The 18,460-nt window shown below is 37.1% G+C and overlaps 1 protein-coding gene across 2 annotated transcripts in view; it reads left to right on the plus strand.

The window, feature by feature from the left end:
• ITPR2 (inositol 1,4,5-trisphosphate receptor type 2) overlaps window positions 1-18,460 on the plus strand; it is a 529,852-nt gene that overhangs the window by 370,929 nt on the left and 140,463 nt on the right. For both annotated transcript variants that reach the window (XM_021092919.2, XM_084956514.1), the window contains 4 exons: window positions 1,707-1,907; window positions 5,247-5,357; window positions 10,334-10,429; window positions 12,291-12,413. In XM_021092919.2, coding sequence (XP_020948578.2) covers window positions 1,707-1,907; window positions 5,247-5,357; window positions 10,334-10,429; window positions 12,291-12,413 — 531 coding nt within the window. The remainder of the gene's footprint in view (window positions 1-1,706; window positions 1,908-5,246; window positions 5,358-10,333; window positions 10,430-12,290; window positions 12,414-18,460) is intronic.

Raw genomic sequence — 18,460 nt, forward strand, 5'->3', positions numbered from 1 at the left:
GAACTTTGAGACATTATGCTCAGTGGATTAAGTCAGTCACAAAAAGACAAATACTGTGTGATTCTATGTGTATGAGATACTTAGAGTAGTCAAAGTCATGGAGACAGAAAGTAGTTGTCAGGGGCTAGGGAAAGGGAGATTGGTGAGCTGTTAATAGCTGTAGGGTTTCAGTTTTGTAAGATGAAAAGAGCTCTAGAAATGGATGATAGAGATGGTAGCCCAACATTATGAACTGTGTACACTTAAGAATGGTAGAGGTTGTACATTTTATGTACATCTTGCCATATCATGGACTTGGAGAAGAGACTTGTGGTTGCCTGATGGGAGGGGGAGGGAGTGGGAGGGATCGGGAGCTTGGGCTTATCAGACACAACCTAGAATAGATTTACAAGGAGATCCTGCTGAATAGCATTGAGAACTATGTCTAGATACTCATGTTGCAACAGAAGAAAGGGTGGGGGAAAAATGTAATTGTAATGTATACATGTAAGGATAACCTGACCCCCTTGCTGTACAGTGGGAAAAAAAAAAAAGAATTTATTTAGGATTCCAAGTATCTGAAAAATAGTGTATATCCAGAATTTATAAGGTGTTATACCTATTTCACATAAAGAACTTAGTCCTAGTAAACACTGGAAGAAAAAAAATCCAAAACTGATCATTTATAGCTTCATATCTATTATACTTCTCTAGTATTTTTACCTCTTAATTTTGCATCCCTTTTCACAGATTTTATACCTTAAAAATGGAAATAAATGACAACCCTTAATTCAAAAAAAAAATTAGGAAAAACCACAAACTGACAGAAAAAAATGAATTCAAATAAGTAAATTAAATAAATAACAATAAGTAATAAATTAAAATAAAAAATAAGTTTCTCTCTTTACTTACCCTTTCATCAGGTTTACTCCTTGAAAGAAATTATTCTTAACAGGTTGTGTTTCCTTCCAGAAATTTTTACATACATTTAAGTATATTGATCTGTACATGTAAACCTTTAAAACACACACACACACAATGTAATACTCCTCCACTTATATTTTTCATTTAGTAAAATATCTTCTTACTAAATTATTTATTACTAGATTATATTTATATCAGTACGTATTGAAGTACCTCATTTTCATAACTTTGATATGTTGCAGTCTTTGGATGGATGCATAGTTATTTATTAAATCAGTCACATTGTGGATATAGTATGGTTTCTAGTTTTGGCTATTATAAGAAATGTGCAGTGACCTTCTCTGTAGTCATATGTTAACTGAAAATACTAATAGGTGCTTCCAAGCCTCCCTCCATAATAGCTGTATCATTTACTCTTTGAAGCTGCACTGTTTATAAGGGATCATTCAGTTGAAAATTTAGATGCTTCTTTCCCTAATGAACTTCTTTCTGGTTTCCTTTTTCCTTCTCCTTTTCCTACTACTTATTGTTTTTGCCCTTTGTGTATAGTTTTCAGATAATGACATTGAGAGGTACTTTTAATGAACTATACTGATAAGTATAGATGCTTGAAAAATTGCATTCTTTTTTTCTTAAATCCAGGAGAAAGGAATAAATGCGAGTGCTTCCTTGTAAAGAGCAGTTCCATTCCACATTGCCAAGGGGATCCTTTCAATTTAGAAAAACGCCTTTAGAGAGAGAACTGAAAACAATTAGCCTAGTGATTTTTTTAACCCCTCGGATATGTTTTCTTTTATTTTTAGAACTTCTTGAGGAATCAAAACAACAAAACAAATTACAACCTTGTCTGTGAGACCCTTCAGTTTTTGGACTGCATTTGTGGAAGTACAACGGGTGGCCTGGGCCTCTTGGGTCTCTACATCAATGAGAAGAATGTAGTGCTGGTCAACCAGACCCTGGAGAGCTTGACTGAGTATTGCCAGGGCCCGTGCCATGAAAATCAGGTAAGCGTGAAAGCAGTCCTTCACGCAAAGATATTCTGACCAGTCAGCAAAAGGATCAAATTGGTGAAGGAGCCATGCTTTGTGTGCATTTAAAAGATCTTTCTTCTTGCTTTGCCAGATAGTTTTACTTTCCTAACAAAACGTACAAAGGCTGAATTATAGACTAGCCATATTTTAATTTAATTTCACTGTAAAAGGAAATTCCCATGAAAACATTTCAGATAAAAACCAGACTTATCCAAAAGAGTAAAATATGTTTCTTTATCATTGATCAGTTTTCATCTTTAGTGACTCCAGGATTTGTGGAATCAACTCCCTATGGCTTTTTTTGGCCCCAGTGAAGTAGGTTATATATATATATATATATATATTTTTCTCTTTTATATTCACTGTAAGCTTACGAAACAGGTAATAGTGCTCCCATTTTTCTGATGAAAGGGTTGAGATGCAGAAATTAAGTGATATTCTACCATCTCAGAGTAACCAAATCTATAAGTTGTAGAGCCATTTTTAAAACTCAGGACTTGTGGTTGCATCTAAATAGAGTATGTATGTATTTTTTCGGCCACACATATGGCATGTGGAAGTTCTCAGGCTAGAGATCCAACCCAGACCACGGTAGTGACAATGCTGGATCCTTAAGCCACCAGGGAACTCCTGGTGTGCTTTTGATGTATAACATTTTCCAGGGCAAAGTTTTGACTCCCTCTTCCAGAGTGATTATCTCTGATTCCACTTCCTTGGTTGTCACAGATACACAGAGGAAGTAGACGATAGGACACCTGGGCTAGTAGTGGAAGGGGGCCACCCTGGAATATATTAATTCTTTGCATCTACTCAGGTATTATGGAGCCACCATCATAAGCATGGATCCACCCTGGAAGGAAGAGTTTTCAAATTACAAACATTTCTGGATGTGAATTTTAAAGAAGCCGTTGAGACAAATATCAGTTCTTAATAAAGAAAATAAATGTGAAAAATAAATTTTCTATTGCAAATTGTACGACATATATTTCTAAACATATATGCACACATACATGTGCATATCTAAGTATGCAGAACAAAAACATAACAATTAATGACGTAAATAATTTGTTAGGGGGATACTTTTTCCTCCTCTGTAATATGCATGTGATATAGTAAAAGAGTTTGTGCAATTTCCCCTATATTACATTTCACTCTCCTAGGGCAATGATACGGGAAAACCAAACTATTGATTTAAAGTTAAGAAATGTATGCAAGTTCAAAGATTGGGTTTTGGTTTTGGTTAGAAATGTATACCTATTACAGAAAATATGTATTCTCCACTTTTGGTCTTTTAAGAGAATGGAACTAAGTTTTGGAAATAACTTACTAAATCAGGTAAGCTCTACAAGTAGAAACTAATAATAAAAGAATATGAATCCTACATACTCTAAAAATATACTTCTATGAACGCCATGCTCTGGAAATGTGTGGAAGGCAAGAAGCCTGCTAGCCAGTTCTAGGAATGATCTGCAAATTGATTCCCTCTATGTTTTGCCAACATTTTAATGATCAGAAGGACCTTAGCAAATGTAGAAGATGGATGGAAAACACCTTTCTTGGTGTCAGGGGAGTAAAAATTTCCTTGTATGAAGGGAAAAATGAAGCCCGTTCTGAAAAATAACCATCACTTCAGAGTTACCTTGATTTTACCCTTTCTCATTTATCGTATCTCAGTTTCAGTTTTTCACATCCCTTGACACTGGGTGTCCCATGGTAAGATGTAATTCCACAAATTCCAACCCTCAAGTTCCTGACCCTCAATGTCTATAAAATGAATTAGGTTCAGGGTCCTAGTACTGTAGACCCTAATTTTCAAAACACTGACGTTTATCTCTCAGGATATTTTATAAACTTTTTCAAGTCAGATCCCTCACTTAAGTTTCAGGAACCTGCTGACCTTTTCCCCTCAGCCACCATAATTGGCAGGATGTCTCTAAAACATCAGGAGATGCCTATATTCCCGGTCTACTGCCCCCCAGCACTGTCAACAGTATCACTTCCTACTCATTTAGCATTAAGTAGTGGATAAATGAAGGTACAGCATCAGTACCAATGAAGTTTACTTACAAACCTTGGGCATAAGGTGTACATTTCTTTCATAAATAAGAATATGCTCTTAGCCAGTATAGAACAGATCTTAAAATTCTAAATTGAAGGAAGTCCTCTAATGAAGGGTATCTTTTAATGTATTGGCTGAAAGAGTATTTCACTTAACCATTGCGTTTTAAAAATCTATGAAAATGATTCACTTTTTTTTCTTTTTTTTTTTTTTTAAGCGGTGCACCTGCGGCATGTGGAAGTTTCCAGGCTAGAGGTCAAATCGGAGCTACAGCCATCGGCCTATGCCACAGCCACAGCAACGCCAGATCCGAGATGCTCACGGCAACTCGAGATCGTTACCCCACTGGGGGAGGGGGGCCAGGGATGGAACTAGTCAGATTCATTCTGCTAAATGAATGCTAGTCAGATTCATTTCCGCTGAGCCATGACAGGAACTCCTGAAAATGGTTCATTTTAAAAGATACATGTTTCCTACAACGTCTCTCTCTGTGTTCTTCATGCAAAGCCATTTAATTAATACTAATCAACTAGGAGACTCTATGCAGAAGAGTAAGTTAAAAGTTAAACATTTGGAGTTCCTGTCATGGCTCATTGTTTAACGAATCTAAGAAACATGAGGTTGCAGGTTTGATCCCTGGCCTCGCTCAGTGGGTTAAGGATCCAGCGTTGCTGTGGCTGTTGTATAGGCTCGGGTCTGGCATTGCTGTGGCTGTGGCATAGGCCGGCGGCGACATCTCCAATTAGACCCCTAGCCTGGGAACCTCTATATGTCGTGGGTGCGGCCCTAGAAAAGACAAAAAGACAAAAAAAAAGCAGTTAAACCTTTCACTTATCTTTGACTTCATCTAAAATTAAGTTTTATTTGTACGCTTTTTTTTTTTTCTTTTTTTTTTTTTAAGGCTACACCTGTGGCATATGGAAGTTCCCAGGCCAGGGATGGAATGAGAGCTGCAGCTGCCTGCCTACACCAGAGCCACAGTCAACACCAGATCCAAGCCACATCTGCAACCTGCACTGCAGCTTGTGGCAATGCGGGATCCTTAACTCACTGAGTGAGGCCAGGAATTGAACCCACATCCTCATGGACACTATGTCAGGTTCTTAGACCATTGAGTCACAACAGGAACTCTTAAATTTTGATTGATATTTTAAAGGCCAAAAAGCTCAGGTGATTCTCCTCTTTTATGTCATGGTTTCTAGTGCTTGTATGTTGTAAATAGAATATGATTTTATAAACATTTTGTTTTCTAGACATGTATTGCTACTCATGAATCTAATGGGATTGATATCATCATCGCTTTGATTCTAAATGACATAAATCCTCTTGGTAAATATCGAATGGACCTGGTACTCCAACTAAAGGTAGAGTAAACCCACTGTTCGTGGGGAGTTGGGGGTTGACATTCTCTATACAAAACTCCTTTTCAGAGTTGACTCTAAATCTTCAAGTAGATCTTGTAAAAAGCAAGGTATTATTATATTTTCAACTAATGAGTTGACAGAAAGGGATAGTAAAAGCAAAGTGAGCACTGAAATCCTGATAAAATATCAAATAAGATCTGAGGTCATGTTAGTTGGAGGGCACTTTCTTGGAATTTTTTTTTAATCAGCTGCTTTGTTTCACTGCTTTTCTTCTGCTTTTATTATATATTTTTCAGTATATAGAGGAGCACAAGGTGCTGAGCATTCACTATACCATATATTTTTAATTCATCTTGACCACAGAATTCTGTCTAGCAGGTCATAATTGGTTAGACCGTGTCACAGGAGGGCTGAATTGTAGTTTTATGTCTCTCTTCTTTCTCAAAGTTGTTTTCTTTTATATTAGAATTATATCTTCCCCCCAAATACTCTGAGCCATTTTCACACCCCCTTGGAGAAGTTGCTTTAACTTAAACCATGTGTCTTCTTCCCAGAGGTTCCATTTCTCAGAGGTCAGGAACACAATGGCATTTGGGAAAAAAAAAAAAGAAACGTCTTCAATTTTTTTTTTGTCCAAATAGAAATAGAGAATTGAATATACATGAGAAACTGTATACATCCCAAATATAGAACTATAATACTCAATTGAGATGAATTGTTAAAGAACACATATGTTTAGTGTTAAACAGGCTTTAAATCAATTGGTTAAATAATTTTTTTCTATAAAGACAGGTCTATCCAATATCATAGAGAGTATAAAGTTTAACTGTGTGAGTAACTTTATGGCCAAGAAGAATAGAAATGATATTTTTGGAATTCTGTTTATGAATATAGATTTAGCTATATAATGGAATATATATCTAAATATATTTTATATGTACCTCTAAATCTATATTCTGCTCATGCGGAGATTGTGCTAATAGCTCTTAATAAGAAAAAAAAGAGGTAGGTTTGTATGTTTTCACTATGTTCGTTTGCAGTGTGTATAAACTTTGGGTCCTCCTATTCATAGATTAGAAAGGTGATCTTTATGTAGACTGAACTTGTATCCTTTTCCCCATTAGTTTCGTGTTTCAGTTAGAAAAGTCAGCCTAGGTCTATATGATAGACAGCTTAATGTGAGTTACCAGAAAAAAAAATGTATTTTGTCTTAAATTCATCTTTAACCATAATTCATAAAGAAACAGCATATAGAAGTTTTGGCTTTTGGTGTTTTAAATTCTTTATTAGTCTGAAGACAATACCTTTAAATCTCATTTTTTTTATTTTTTATTTTTTAATTAAAAATTTTTTTTTCTGTCTTTTCTAAGGCCACACCCATGGCATATGGAGGTTCCCAGGCTAGGGGTCTAATCAGAGCTGTAGCCGCCTGCCTACACCACAGCCACAGCAACGCAGGATCTGAGCCGCATCTACAACCTACACCACAGTTCATGGCAACGCTGGATCCTTAACCCACTGAGTGAGGCCAGGGATCGAACCCACAACCTCATGGTTCCTAGCTGGGTGCATTAACCACTGAGCCACAGGGAACTCCTTCATTTTAAATTGATATAACTTAATGAAGGAAAATACTGAAAGTTTCATCAATTAAAAAAAAACACAACAGTATATACATACAGATTATTTACAAATCCAGACACATGTGAAAACCAAAAAACCCCTAAACAATGGGATATGACTTAACAGTACAAAGATATTCTTGGCTATTCAAATGAAAATCTTTTGAAACAGTGTCATTTAAAATTTCATTTATGGGAGTTCCCTTCATGGCTCAGTGGTTAACAAACCCGACTAGGATCCATGAGGATGCAAGTTTGATCCCTGGCCTCGCTCAGCGGAGTAAGGATCCTTTGTTGCTGTGAGCTGTGGTGTATGTAGGTCACAGACGCAGCTCAGATCCCACATCCCTGCGTAGGCTGGCAGCTGTAGCTCCTATTCAACCCCTAGCCTGGGAACTTCCATATGCCATGGGTGTGGCCCTAAAAAGCAAAAAATAAATAGATAAATTTATAAATAAATAAATAAATAAGTTTATGTTACAAAGCACAACTTATATATACCTTTTCAAAATTTGACAGTTGTATAAATAAAAATACGTATAAAATACAAAGTGAATGGATTTGACTTGAAATATTTGTATCTTTCTACTTAAAGAAAGAAATGAGTGTACCTTTCTAAACAAGGCTTTGTACATAATGGCCAATGTGAGAACACTGTTTGCAGGAGAGCATGATGTAGTATATTGGCAAATTTTAAAAGCCATGGGTAGCATGCTTTATGTATAAATTCTCTGGAACATTATAAAAATACCATATTAAAAATGTTAAGGTTTTGTTTTATATCATTCATGCTTAAATGTATTTACTTAATCAGTTATAATTTTAAGTATATTTAACTTTACCTATTTACTATACAATTTTATGAAATTTTTCATATATAGGCCTTATCCCTTTTAATTCCTATTTCATAACTGATCTTTAATTCGTGTTTCATAACTGATTCAAAGTACTGCATTTGTAAAGAGGTAGATTTTTTGTTATTGTTGTTGAGTTTGTTTTGTTTTGCTTTTCTTCTAAGGACTCTGGCTTGTTTTGGAAGATAATGCTCTGTTAACACGCATGCATTTGAATTCTTAGTATATGTAGGCTCTTGTGCTTTCAAAATGATTCAGATTTCAGTAGGTCATGTCCAAGAATTCTAGCCCTCCAACAAAGTATGAAAAAGACTGGTTAGAACAGGGAGTTCCCACTGTGGCTCAGCAGGTTATGAACCTGACTAGTATCCATGAGGACATGGGTTCAATCGCTGGCCTTGCTCAGTGGGTTAAGGATCTGGTGTTGCCATGAGTTGTGGTGCAGGTCGCAGACGTGGCTCAGATCCCTTGTTGCTGTGGCTGTGGCATAGGCCAGAAGCTGCAGCTCCAATTTGACCCTTGGCCTGGGATCTTCCATATGTTTCAGGTACAGCCCTTAAAAAAAAAAAAAAAAGAATGCTTAGAACAAAATACCATATTGCCACTAACTTCTGAAACTAGATGTATTTTTAAGCTATTATGTATTGAGCCTGCTGAGTGAGGTTCATTAGAGAGTCCTGTTAGTGTTGCCAGGGTTTTAGCGCTCAATTCTATGGGGTCAATTCAGATTGCTCTAAGGAGCTTTTAAGCTCTCTATGAATTCTGGAGCCTTACATTTTTAAGTAGATAGTTTATACAGGATGCTAGATTTTTAAAAAATCTAGGCTTAGTACAAATCTGTAAAAATTGAAAATGGAACAAAAAATAGAATGCAGTCTTCCCCACAAAATCCTAAAATTTATTCAGGGTGGGTCAGTAGCACTGGTATCATCATCACTTTTTCATCATCGCCATTGTCATAGTTTCTAATATTAGTCATTTAAAGAGAGTCAAGAGGCTATACCTCTGAATGAAAAAAACAGGTGCATAGAATTTGGTATTTTAAATATTCAGTAAAATTTGTTTGTACAAGTTCAACAAAATTTGTATTGTGAATACCTCCATTACTAAACAACTGGTTCAATTTAAGTTTTCACTCTATAAGATGTTAATTTTGAGTCACTAAGAAGCATCTTAAAGCCATATGACTCTACTTCTTTTGTGTTCCTATCAAAGTTGAGTGTGGAGGTTGAGTTTTTATCTAAGTGAATATTATAAAAATACTCCCAGGTAGTTTTTATTGTCTTACAATTTGCCATAATTCTAGGGCAGCGCTATTGAAAATGTAATTTAAAGAAATATCATTCCAAATATTGAGGATATCGTGCTTTGTGTTGCGAGACTTTCTGTAATTATGTGGTACCCATTTGGAATAACAAATTGCATGTATCGGATATATTTTTTTATGTATTTAGATGAACATGTTTGAGACAATATATTTATAAACCAAGTTAGAAAGCACCAAAGACAACATAAACTGTTTTTATTCTCTATTAAGCAAAAATAGAAAATGTTATTCTTCTACAACCCAGATGGTAAAAATGTTGCCTATATACCACCATATAGGGAACTGTTATCAATAAATTTATGTTTTGTTTCTAATTTATGAATTTAGAATTTTATAGGTTCTCACTAATTATTGCTCATATTTATTTAAAATTTTGAATTACTAATATGTGTTAATGTATTATATTAAGCACACTTGTGCTCAATTCTTTATAAATTATTTGCCATTTTTGTGAAATATGTCATTGATACTGGTTCACCTCACTACCTTGTTAAAATGTCATCCCAGAAATGCTAATTTAGGAAACAGTGAAGAAAGATATGATTATATTTTAACACATTATATATACAGTCAAAGTTGTATTTAAAAGACCTTTGCACTAATATTTAAAATATCCTTTGTAATGTATCTCTCATGATTCATTAGTTTTATTTTGTGTTGACAATAAAGTAAAATGCTCTATTTTAAAAAGTTAATAGGTCATTGGCAGAAAATTGTAAATCAACTACGATAAAAAAATAAAATGTTAATAGGCCAAACAAAATTAGCAGTTTAAAATTCTGCTTGATTAAAAAAAATAGTCCTAATAATCTCAATTAAAACGAAATGCAAGAGGAAGGGGGAGGGAGGGAGGGGGATGGACTGGGAGCTTGGGGTTAATAGATGCAAACTATTGCTTTTGGAATGGATTAGCAATGAGATCCTGCTGTGTGGCACTGGGAAATATGTCTATAGACACTTATGATGGAACATGATAGCATGAGAAAAAGAAATGTATACATGTATGTGTAACTGGGTTACCATGCTGTACAGTAGAAAAAATAAAAAAAGGAAAAAATAAATAAAAAGAAAATTTTAAAAAAATGCAAAAAAAAAAACCCAACCCTAAATGCAGGGGATCATTAATCCATGAAACAGACTTTTCATGTGCATCAACTCCATCCTTATCTCTAGAACAATGCCTCCAAGCTTTTGCTGGCCATCATGGAAAGCAGACATGACAGCGAGAATGCAGAGAGAATTCTTTTTAACATGAGACCCAGAGAACTGGTAAGAAAACTTTTGAAAGTTTTTAATACTGTGTGACCTACGAGGGGCAGTTTACAGTATGCATGTTGGGGAAAAGTCTAGTGGCTTTCACTACTTTGCCAAGGTGGCATGGCACATCAATACTCCCACAATTATGAATACCTCAGAAGGCCTGTGATAGAAAAGGCCTGTGTGATTTGGATCCTTCATTGGTTTTATCCACTTTAAAGACGTTTCTTAACCAGATTGTCACATGTGACTAAACTATCTGCAAATTATTTTTGCCAGAAAAAAGTCTGCTTTAGTTTGTGTGTTGGAATATATCTGAGGAAGGTTATGTAAAATATTTGTACTCTTCAAAAATTGTGTGTATACCTCTTTCTGAAAGTAAAAACAAAATAAATATCTTTTAATTGTTCTTATTAGAAATGTTGCACATGCTCAGTCCAGAGGAAATTGGGTGGAGACCTGGTGGGAATCCTACAGAGATCATTAGTGTGTCTTCCTACTGTAGAAGTTTTATTTTCCTCTTCAATTGTGGCGTGGAAATCATGAAGAAATAGCAGCATGCTTTAAAAGCATCAAATTTAAGGAGTTCCCTAATGGCCTAGCGGTTAGGGATCTGGTGTCATCTCTGTTGTGGCTCGGATCACTGCTTTGGCGTGGGTTGGATCCCTGGCCCGGGAAATTCCACAGGCTGTGGGGGCGTGGCAAAAAAATCCCCCACGTTGAGTTTCGAAAGCATTGAAAACACACTCAAACCATATAGGCCAGTGACTTATGAGTGCTAATATTGGTTCTGTGGGGAAATCTATGAAGACACTCGTGATCCTCTTTTATAGTAAGAAATGGAGCCGAAGAAGGTAGATCAATAAAAAGATAAGATGCAGTTTGATTTAACATATATTTAATGAAAGCATAGCATCTGGAAAGCAATGGGCCAGGAGGAACAAGACTCTTTATCCTCATGGTTAAGTGGGTTGATGAGTTAGATCTTCAACAACTTCTCTGCACAATAGTCCTTTGAAAACACCATTTCCTTTGCCTGCAACACTTTTGCTCCATCATCCACATCTTCCTTGTGGCCCACCCTCAACTTCTTGCCTGAGTCAGTGCCCCTTACCCTGTGTTTACTGAGAGCCTCACACTTAGCCTTGCTGCAGGTAGAACAGTGTGTTGGCCTCTTGATTTGCCAACTCTCCCATTGGATGGTAAGTTCCTTGAGGGCAGATACTCTGCCGTATCCACTGTTGGGTTCTCAGGGCAGAGGATGGTGTCTGGCACCGTGTGTTCTTGTTACCTAGTGGGCCCTTAATAAATAATGGATGCTGGAATTCCCATTGTGGCTCAGTGGATTATAAACCCAACTAGTATCCATGAGGATGCCAGTTCGATCCCTGGCCTCGCTTGGTGGGTTAAGGATCCTGTGTTGCCGTGAGCTATGGTGTAGGTTGCAGACGCAGTTCAGATCCTGCATTGCTGTGGCTGTGGTGTAAGCCAGCAGCTGAAGCTCTAATTTAACCTCTAGCCTGGGAACTTCCATATGCTGCAGGTGCAGCCCTTAAAAGGAAAAAAAATAACAGATGCTCATCAGGGTTCCAGAGTCTCCTGCTTCATGGGAACTTTGACATGGTCAACATTAAAAAATGCAAAGCCAAATTTTCTGAGAAAAATAGGGAATATTGTAGGAAAATATTTCCACATTTGTTGAAATGAACATGATTTCCAAGGCCATTTACATTTGGAATTCTTTTATACTTTTCCAGTCTGAGGAAACTGTCCAGTTTTTAAGTATACCTCATAAACAATGTAAATGTTTGTGGCATTTCAAGCCTTGTCATGCCCATTTGTTTGTTTGTTTGTTTTTGTTTTTGTTTGATAGGTGGACGTGATGAAGAATGCCTATAACCAAGGATTGGAATGTGATCATGGGGATGATGAGGGCGGAGATGATGGTGTTTCTCCAAAAGATGTTGGACACAATATCTATATTCTGGCCCATCAGGTATCACATCTTCTATCTTTATATTGTCTTGTTCATCTTATCAGTCATGGCTTGCTGTCATATTTTCAAGTTCTGGTCCCTCCATTTATTCAGCACTTGCCTCCCTTCCTCTGGGTCAAGGAGGAGAAAAAGCTCCCAGAAAGCCTGATTGTGCCCCCCAGGGCTGTGCTAGGGGCTGGTCCACAAGCAAACCATACTTGGTACCAAAATCCTGGGCCAGCAGAGTGGAGACAATCCCATGTCCGAGTCTAAGGAGTAGATAAACCATGGAAGTCTTGAAAGAGAGAGGAAAAGAAGCTACTGAGAAGATGGAGAGTGTGAGGTAAGGGGTTGCATTCTGATTGAAACAGGCTTTAGGCTGCTTTGAATTGTAAGTTGGCTTGTTTCCTGCAGAAGTCATAAAGTGGTAGCCTTTAATTGGATTTTATTGACATCTAACAAATATGAGGCTAAATTCACATTCTTTTGGGGGTAACCATTTCTAGCTTACAGTAATTTTTGAAAACAGATACTTCATAAGTGTTATTTAATTCCATTAATATAAGGTCAACCTTAAATTTGCATCTTCTAATGCAGCATTGTTTAGAAGTGAAAAAACGGAAATGTACATAGGCCCATTTGTTTTTGTCTGTACAGCCATCACTTTTTTACATAATAAAGCCTAAATTTCTAGACTCTCCCAATCTCTCTTTCTAGTCATTTTCTCCCATTGTCAATTTCTCCCTTTTCCTGCTTCCCTATTCATCTTATCAGATAATTGAGCAAACATTGGTAGATATAACACTATAATTTTATTTTTAAATTAAAAAAACTTCCCATATGTGTATGACTAGATCACTTTGCTGTATAGCAGAACTTGACAGAACATTGTAACTCAACTATAATAAAACATTAATATTTTTTCCAGTTTTATTGAGATATAATAGACATACAGCACTGTGTGAGTTTAAAGTGTCAAAAGTTTCTTCTTTTTTTATTTTATTGGGGTATAGTTGATTTACAGTGCTGTATTGGGTTCAGGTTTACAGCAAAGTGAATCAGTTATAATATACATATGCCCATTCTTTTTTCCCATATAAGCTATTGCAGAACACTGAATAGACCTCCCTGTGCTGTAGAGTATGTCCTTGTTAGTTGTCTGTTTTATACATAGTAGTGTGTGTGTGAATCCCATCCTCCCAATTTATTTCTCCCCACCGCAGTTTCCCCTTTAGCAACCCTAAGATTGATTTTGAAATCTGTGAGTTCATTTCTGTTATATAAAGAAGTTCTTTTGTATCATTTTATGAGAGTCCACATATAAGTGATATATGATATTTGTCTTTTTCTTTCTGACTTATCTCACTTAATATGATAATCCCTAGGGCTATCCATGTTGTGCAAGTGACATTATTTTGTTCTTTTTAAGGTTAATATTCCATTGTGTATATATATGACATCTTCTTTATCCATTCTTCTGTCAGTGGACATTAGGTTGCTTGCAAGTCTTGGCTATTGAAATAGTGCTTCAATGAACATTTGGGTGCACGTATATTTTCAAATTATGATTTTCTCTGGATATATGCCCAGGAATGGGATGCTGGGTCATATGGTAGTTCTATATTTAGTTTTTTATGGAACCTCCATACTGTTCTCCCTAGTGGTTATACCAATTCAAATTCCCACCAGTAGTGTAGAAGGGTTCCCTTTTCTCTATACTCTCTCCAGCAGTTATTGTTTGTAGACTTTTTGATGATGGCCATTCTGACTGTTGTGAGGTGATACCTCATTAGTTTTGATTTGCATTTCTCTAATAATTAGTGATGTTGAGCATCTTTTCATGTGCTTTTTTTTTTTTTTTTTTTTTGCCATCTGTCTGCCTCCTTTAGAGAAACATCTGTTTAGATCTTGTGCCCATTTTTTGATTGAGTTGGGTTTTTTATAAAGCTGTGTGAGATGTTTGTATATTTTAGAGATTAATTCCTTGTCAGTTACTTCATTTGCAAAGATTTTCTTCTATTCTGTGGACTGTCTTCATTTTTTAATGATTTCCTTTGCTGTGCAGAAACTTTTAAGTTTAATTAGGTCCAATTTTTTAATTTTTGTTTTTGTTTTCATTACTCTAGGAGGTGGATCCAAAAAGACATTGCTGAGGTTTATGTCAGAGAGTGTTCCACCTATGTTTTCCTCTGGGAATTTTATAGTATTTGACCTTATGTATAAGTTTATTCCATTTTGAACTTATTTTTGTGTATGGTGTTAGAGAATGTTCTAATTTCATTTTTTTTGCATGTAGCTGTCCAGTTTTCCCAGTATCGCTTATTGAAGAGACTGTCTTTTTTCCATTGTATATATATTCTTGCCTCCTTTTTCATAGATTAGTTGACCATCGGTGCCTGGTTGTTGTTGTCCTTCTCTATCCTTTGTGTAACTGCCTAATATATGTAACCTTGAGTGTACTTTTTACAGAAAATTCAGGGAGAGAGGAAGATTCTAAAAGATATTAATACAAGAAGCAGCTATTGTTTTATAATAGAGTTGTATTATAGAGAAGATTTTTAAGATCTCTCCCAGTATAGCAAAATGCAGAACAGGAAACATACAGAACAGGAAAAAGGTAAAGGCAAGTAGGTTATAGCTAGGAAGACAAGAGAGAATTTTAGGTCTTGAGGAACCCAAAGCTAAGAAAAAGGACACATGGAAGGAAGTAGAACACAGAGATTTAGGATGTAGAAAAGGTATAGTTTTAGAGAGAAGGAGCTCGGTGACTGGAATTGAATTATGCTAGAAAAGGACTGACTAGAGAATGAATGTGAGTAGAAAGAAAAAACATCACAAACTGAGAATTAAAATCATATTGGCTCCCAGAACAAATATAGAAATTCAGTGACACAGCATGTGTACATGATCAAGGGGCTGCTTCAGAAACCATAGCATTGTGGAAGGAAACCAGCAGAAAAAGAGAAGGTCAGGGTGAGCAGTAATACATTTTAGAAGAAGGAAGTTGGAGAATATAGCCACTCCTGTTCTTTCAACTGAAAGCTAGTCTTGCTCTGTCTGGAAGAGTAAGCAGCTCCAGGAATAAGACCTGCTTATGTGGCTTTTAAGTGGAACAAGAATAACCAGATCAGCCATGTCAGCCCCAGAACAAATAGAGTAGTAGATGTTTGAGCCAGATCACCCTGTATCCATGAAGACGACATTTTCTTTTTCTTTTCTTTTTTTTTCCTTTTTTTTGGCTATGCCTGTGACATGCAGAGTTCCTGGGTAAGGGACCGAACCCATGCCACAACAGTGACCCAAGCCACAGCAGTGACAATACCGGATCCTTAACCCACTGTACCACTGGGGAACTCCAAGAAGACATTTAAAAATGCAGTCTTATGTTACCAGTTATAATGTGAGTAACAATAAAAATGTCAAAGTCAAGGATTCCCCATGTGGTTCAGCGGGTTAAGAACCCAACGTTGTCTCTCTGAGGATGTGGGTTCGATCCCTGGCCTCACTCAGTGGGTTAAGGATCCAGTGTTGTCACAAGCTGAGGCATAGGTTACAGATGCTGCTCGGATCTGGTATTGCCATGGCGGTGGCGTAGGACAGCATCTGCAGCTATGATTTGACCTCTGGCCCAGGAACTTCCAAATGTCTCAGGTATGTGAAAGGCCGTTAAAGGAAAAAAAAATGTCAAAGTCAAGAAAATATGTTGGTTAAGTCAGTTCAGTTTTAAGCAGATTAAGTGTGAGAATAAATACAAATTTTCTAAAAAAGCTAACATGAATGTTGAGAAGAATGGAGAATAAGGATGAAGAATGCAAGAGCTAGCCCTAGATTGAAAATTAAGAATTTAAACTATGAAAGAAATTAAAAATGAAGACATAAGGTCAGTGATCCTCATGGATCTGAGTTTCTGGGAGTGCTTCGAGAGAACAGATTAGATTGAAGATGATGGTAGAATTGTCCAAGGAGTGGGAATTCAGAAGTTAAAAAGGTAACACGGGGTTAAAAACAACGTATGGGAGTTCCCGTCGTGGCTCAGTGGTTAACGAATCCGACTAGGAACCATGAGGTTGCGGGTTTGGTCCCTGCCCTTGCTCAGTGGGTTAACGATCCGGCGTTGCCGTGAGCTGTGGTGTAGGTTGCAGACGTGGCTCGGATCCCGCGTTGCTGTGGCTCTGGCGTAGGCCGGTGGCTACGGCTCCGATTCAACCCCTAGCCTGGGAACCTCCATATGCCGCGGGAGCGGCCCAAGAAATAGCAACAACAACAACAACAACAACAGCAACAACAACAACAAAAAGACAAAAAAAATAAAAAAATAAAAACAACGTATGGAAAAGAAGAGAGAAAACAATAGATGTGAATATGGCTTGAATGGATATATAGAGGTTTCTGAATTTCCCAGAACCAAAATGTTGGGAAAGCAATAGTCTGCAGAGCTGGGATGGTACAACACAGAGGAATTTAAAGCCAGACTTCAGGGAGAGGGAGAATGTCAATCTGAGTGAGGGGAGGAAGAGTCTGAATTGCTGAACACTTCATGCCTTGTGCTGAAGTTGTAAGAGTGTAACTATGAAATGAGAGGTGGTAAGAGTCCCTTGGAAGAACTCAAAGAGGGGATGGGAATGGTGAAATAGTGTTTGTAACCAGCAGTGGAGTTAAGCAACTGTCTGCTCATTTCCTTGCGTGACACCAGAAGTTGTTCCCTTGCCGCTTTATAAATGTCTTTTCTGTGGGGCAGCTCCTCCCCATCAATTTTCATGAAAAATTCAGTTTTCACTCAGAAGCACGCCCACTGTGCCCTTTGATCTTTCCACAAGTGACTCCTTTGACTTTTTCTAGTCCTGGATACGGTATTTGTTTCTTAGGAGGCCGACGGTGGTTGCTGAGTTCCCTATGAACCAGTTGTCCAGACAGCTCCCACACTGAGGCACAGATGCCAGAGACTGGTTGTAAGCGCTGCTTCCCAAGTAGTTGTGTAGCTATGTGCCGAGGGCTGGCTTGCACCCAGATTTTGCTGTTTTTGTTGTCGATGTGGAATCGTTTGGCTCCCGCATGATGATGACCACGCAGACTGGTTTCTGCCTTTGCACAGTTCAGTAATTCCAAAACTGAGCTTCAGCTTCCTCCTTGTTTTACTATTATCATCTTTTGTACAGACAGTTTATTTTGGTGCCCTCAGACTTTCAATTTTTGTTGTTATTCTTTTCATGGTAGGGAGGTAGTTCTGCTTTTTCCACCGTGACATCTTTTTTGGCCTTTCCTGTGGTTGATGTTACAAGAAACAAATAATGCTTCTTGTAAGTGTCTTGTCTGATCTACATAGACCTATAAATGCATGAAAAAGGGAATTTCTTAAGTTCAAATAGCATAGAGTCGTGCAGAGCATTTTCTTACAGTGCAGCTATGTGTCCTTTTAGACTTTCTGTCTCACATGCTCTTCTCATTCATCTCTACCTCCTCTCCCTGCTCCAGTTTTGCTCTTTTATATTCTGCTTTCTTCACTTTCCTTCTCCTCTTTATTCCTGTCTTTCTGCAGACAGTCTAGAACATTGTTCAGTACTTTGGATCAATTTAACTTATGTGAAACTCGATTGTTTCTTTGATTCCATGTAACATTTTCTATTTTTCTGAGACTCTTCATTTCATTCCATTTCGTTTTCTTCCCCAGTTTCATTGAGATTTGATCAACACATAATATTGTATAAGGTGTACAACATGTCTATTTGATACATTTATATGTTACAAAATGATTGGCAGCATAGTCTTAGCTAGCTCTCCAATCCAGTCACATAATTGCCATTTTCCTTTTGCAATGAGAACATTTAAAATCTACTCTCTTAGTAACATCCATGCCTATGGTACAATTTCATTAGTTAAGGTCACTGAGCTGTACATTAGATCCTGATAATTTGTTAATCTTACAACTGGAAGTTTATACCCGTTGACCTCATATCTCCCTCTTTCCGCCACCTCCCAAGCCCTGGTAACCACCATTCTACTCTCTGGTTCTCCGAGTTCATCATTTTTAGATTCCCCATAGAAGTGGTACATATGGCATTGTCTTTTTC

Source organism: Sus scrofa, chromosome 5 (genome assembly GCF_054392235.1).
Source record: "Sus scrofa isolate SSC_HxYL_T2T_F1_AM1 chromosome 5, Sscrofa_HxYL_maternal_Yorkshire_Landrace_v2.0, whole genome shotgun sequence".
Lineage (NCBI taxonomy): Eukaryota > Metazoa > Chordata > Mammalia > Artiodactyla > Suidae > Sus > Sus scrofa.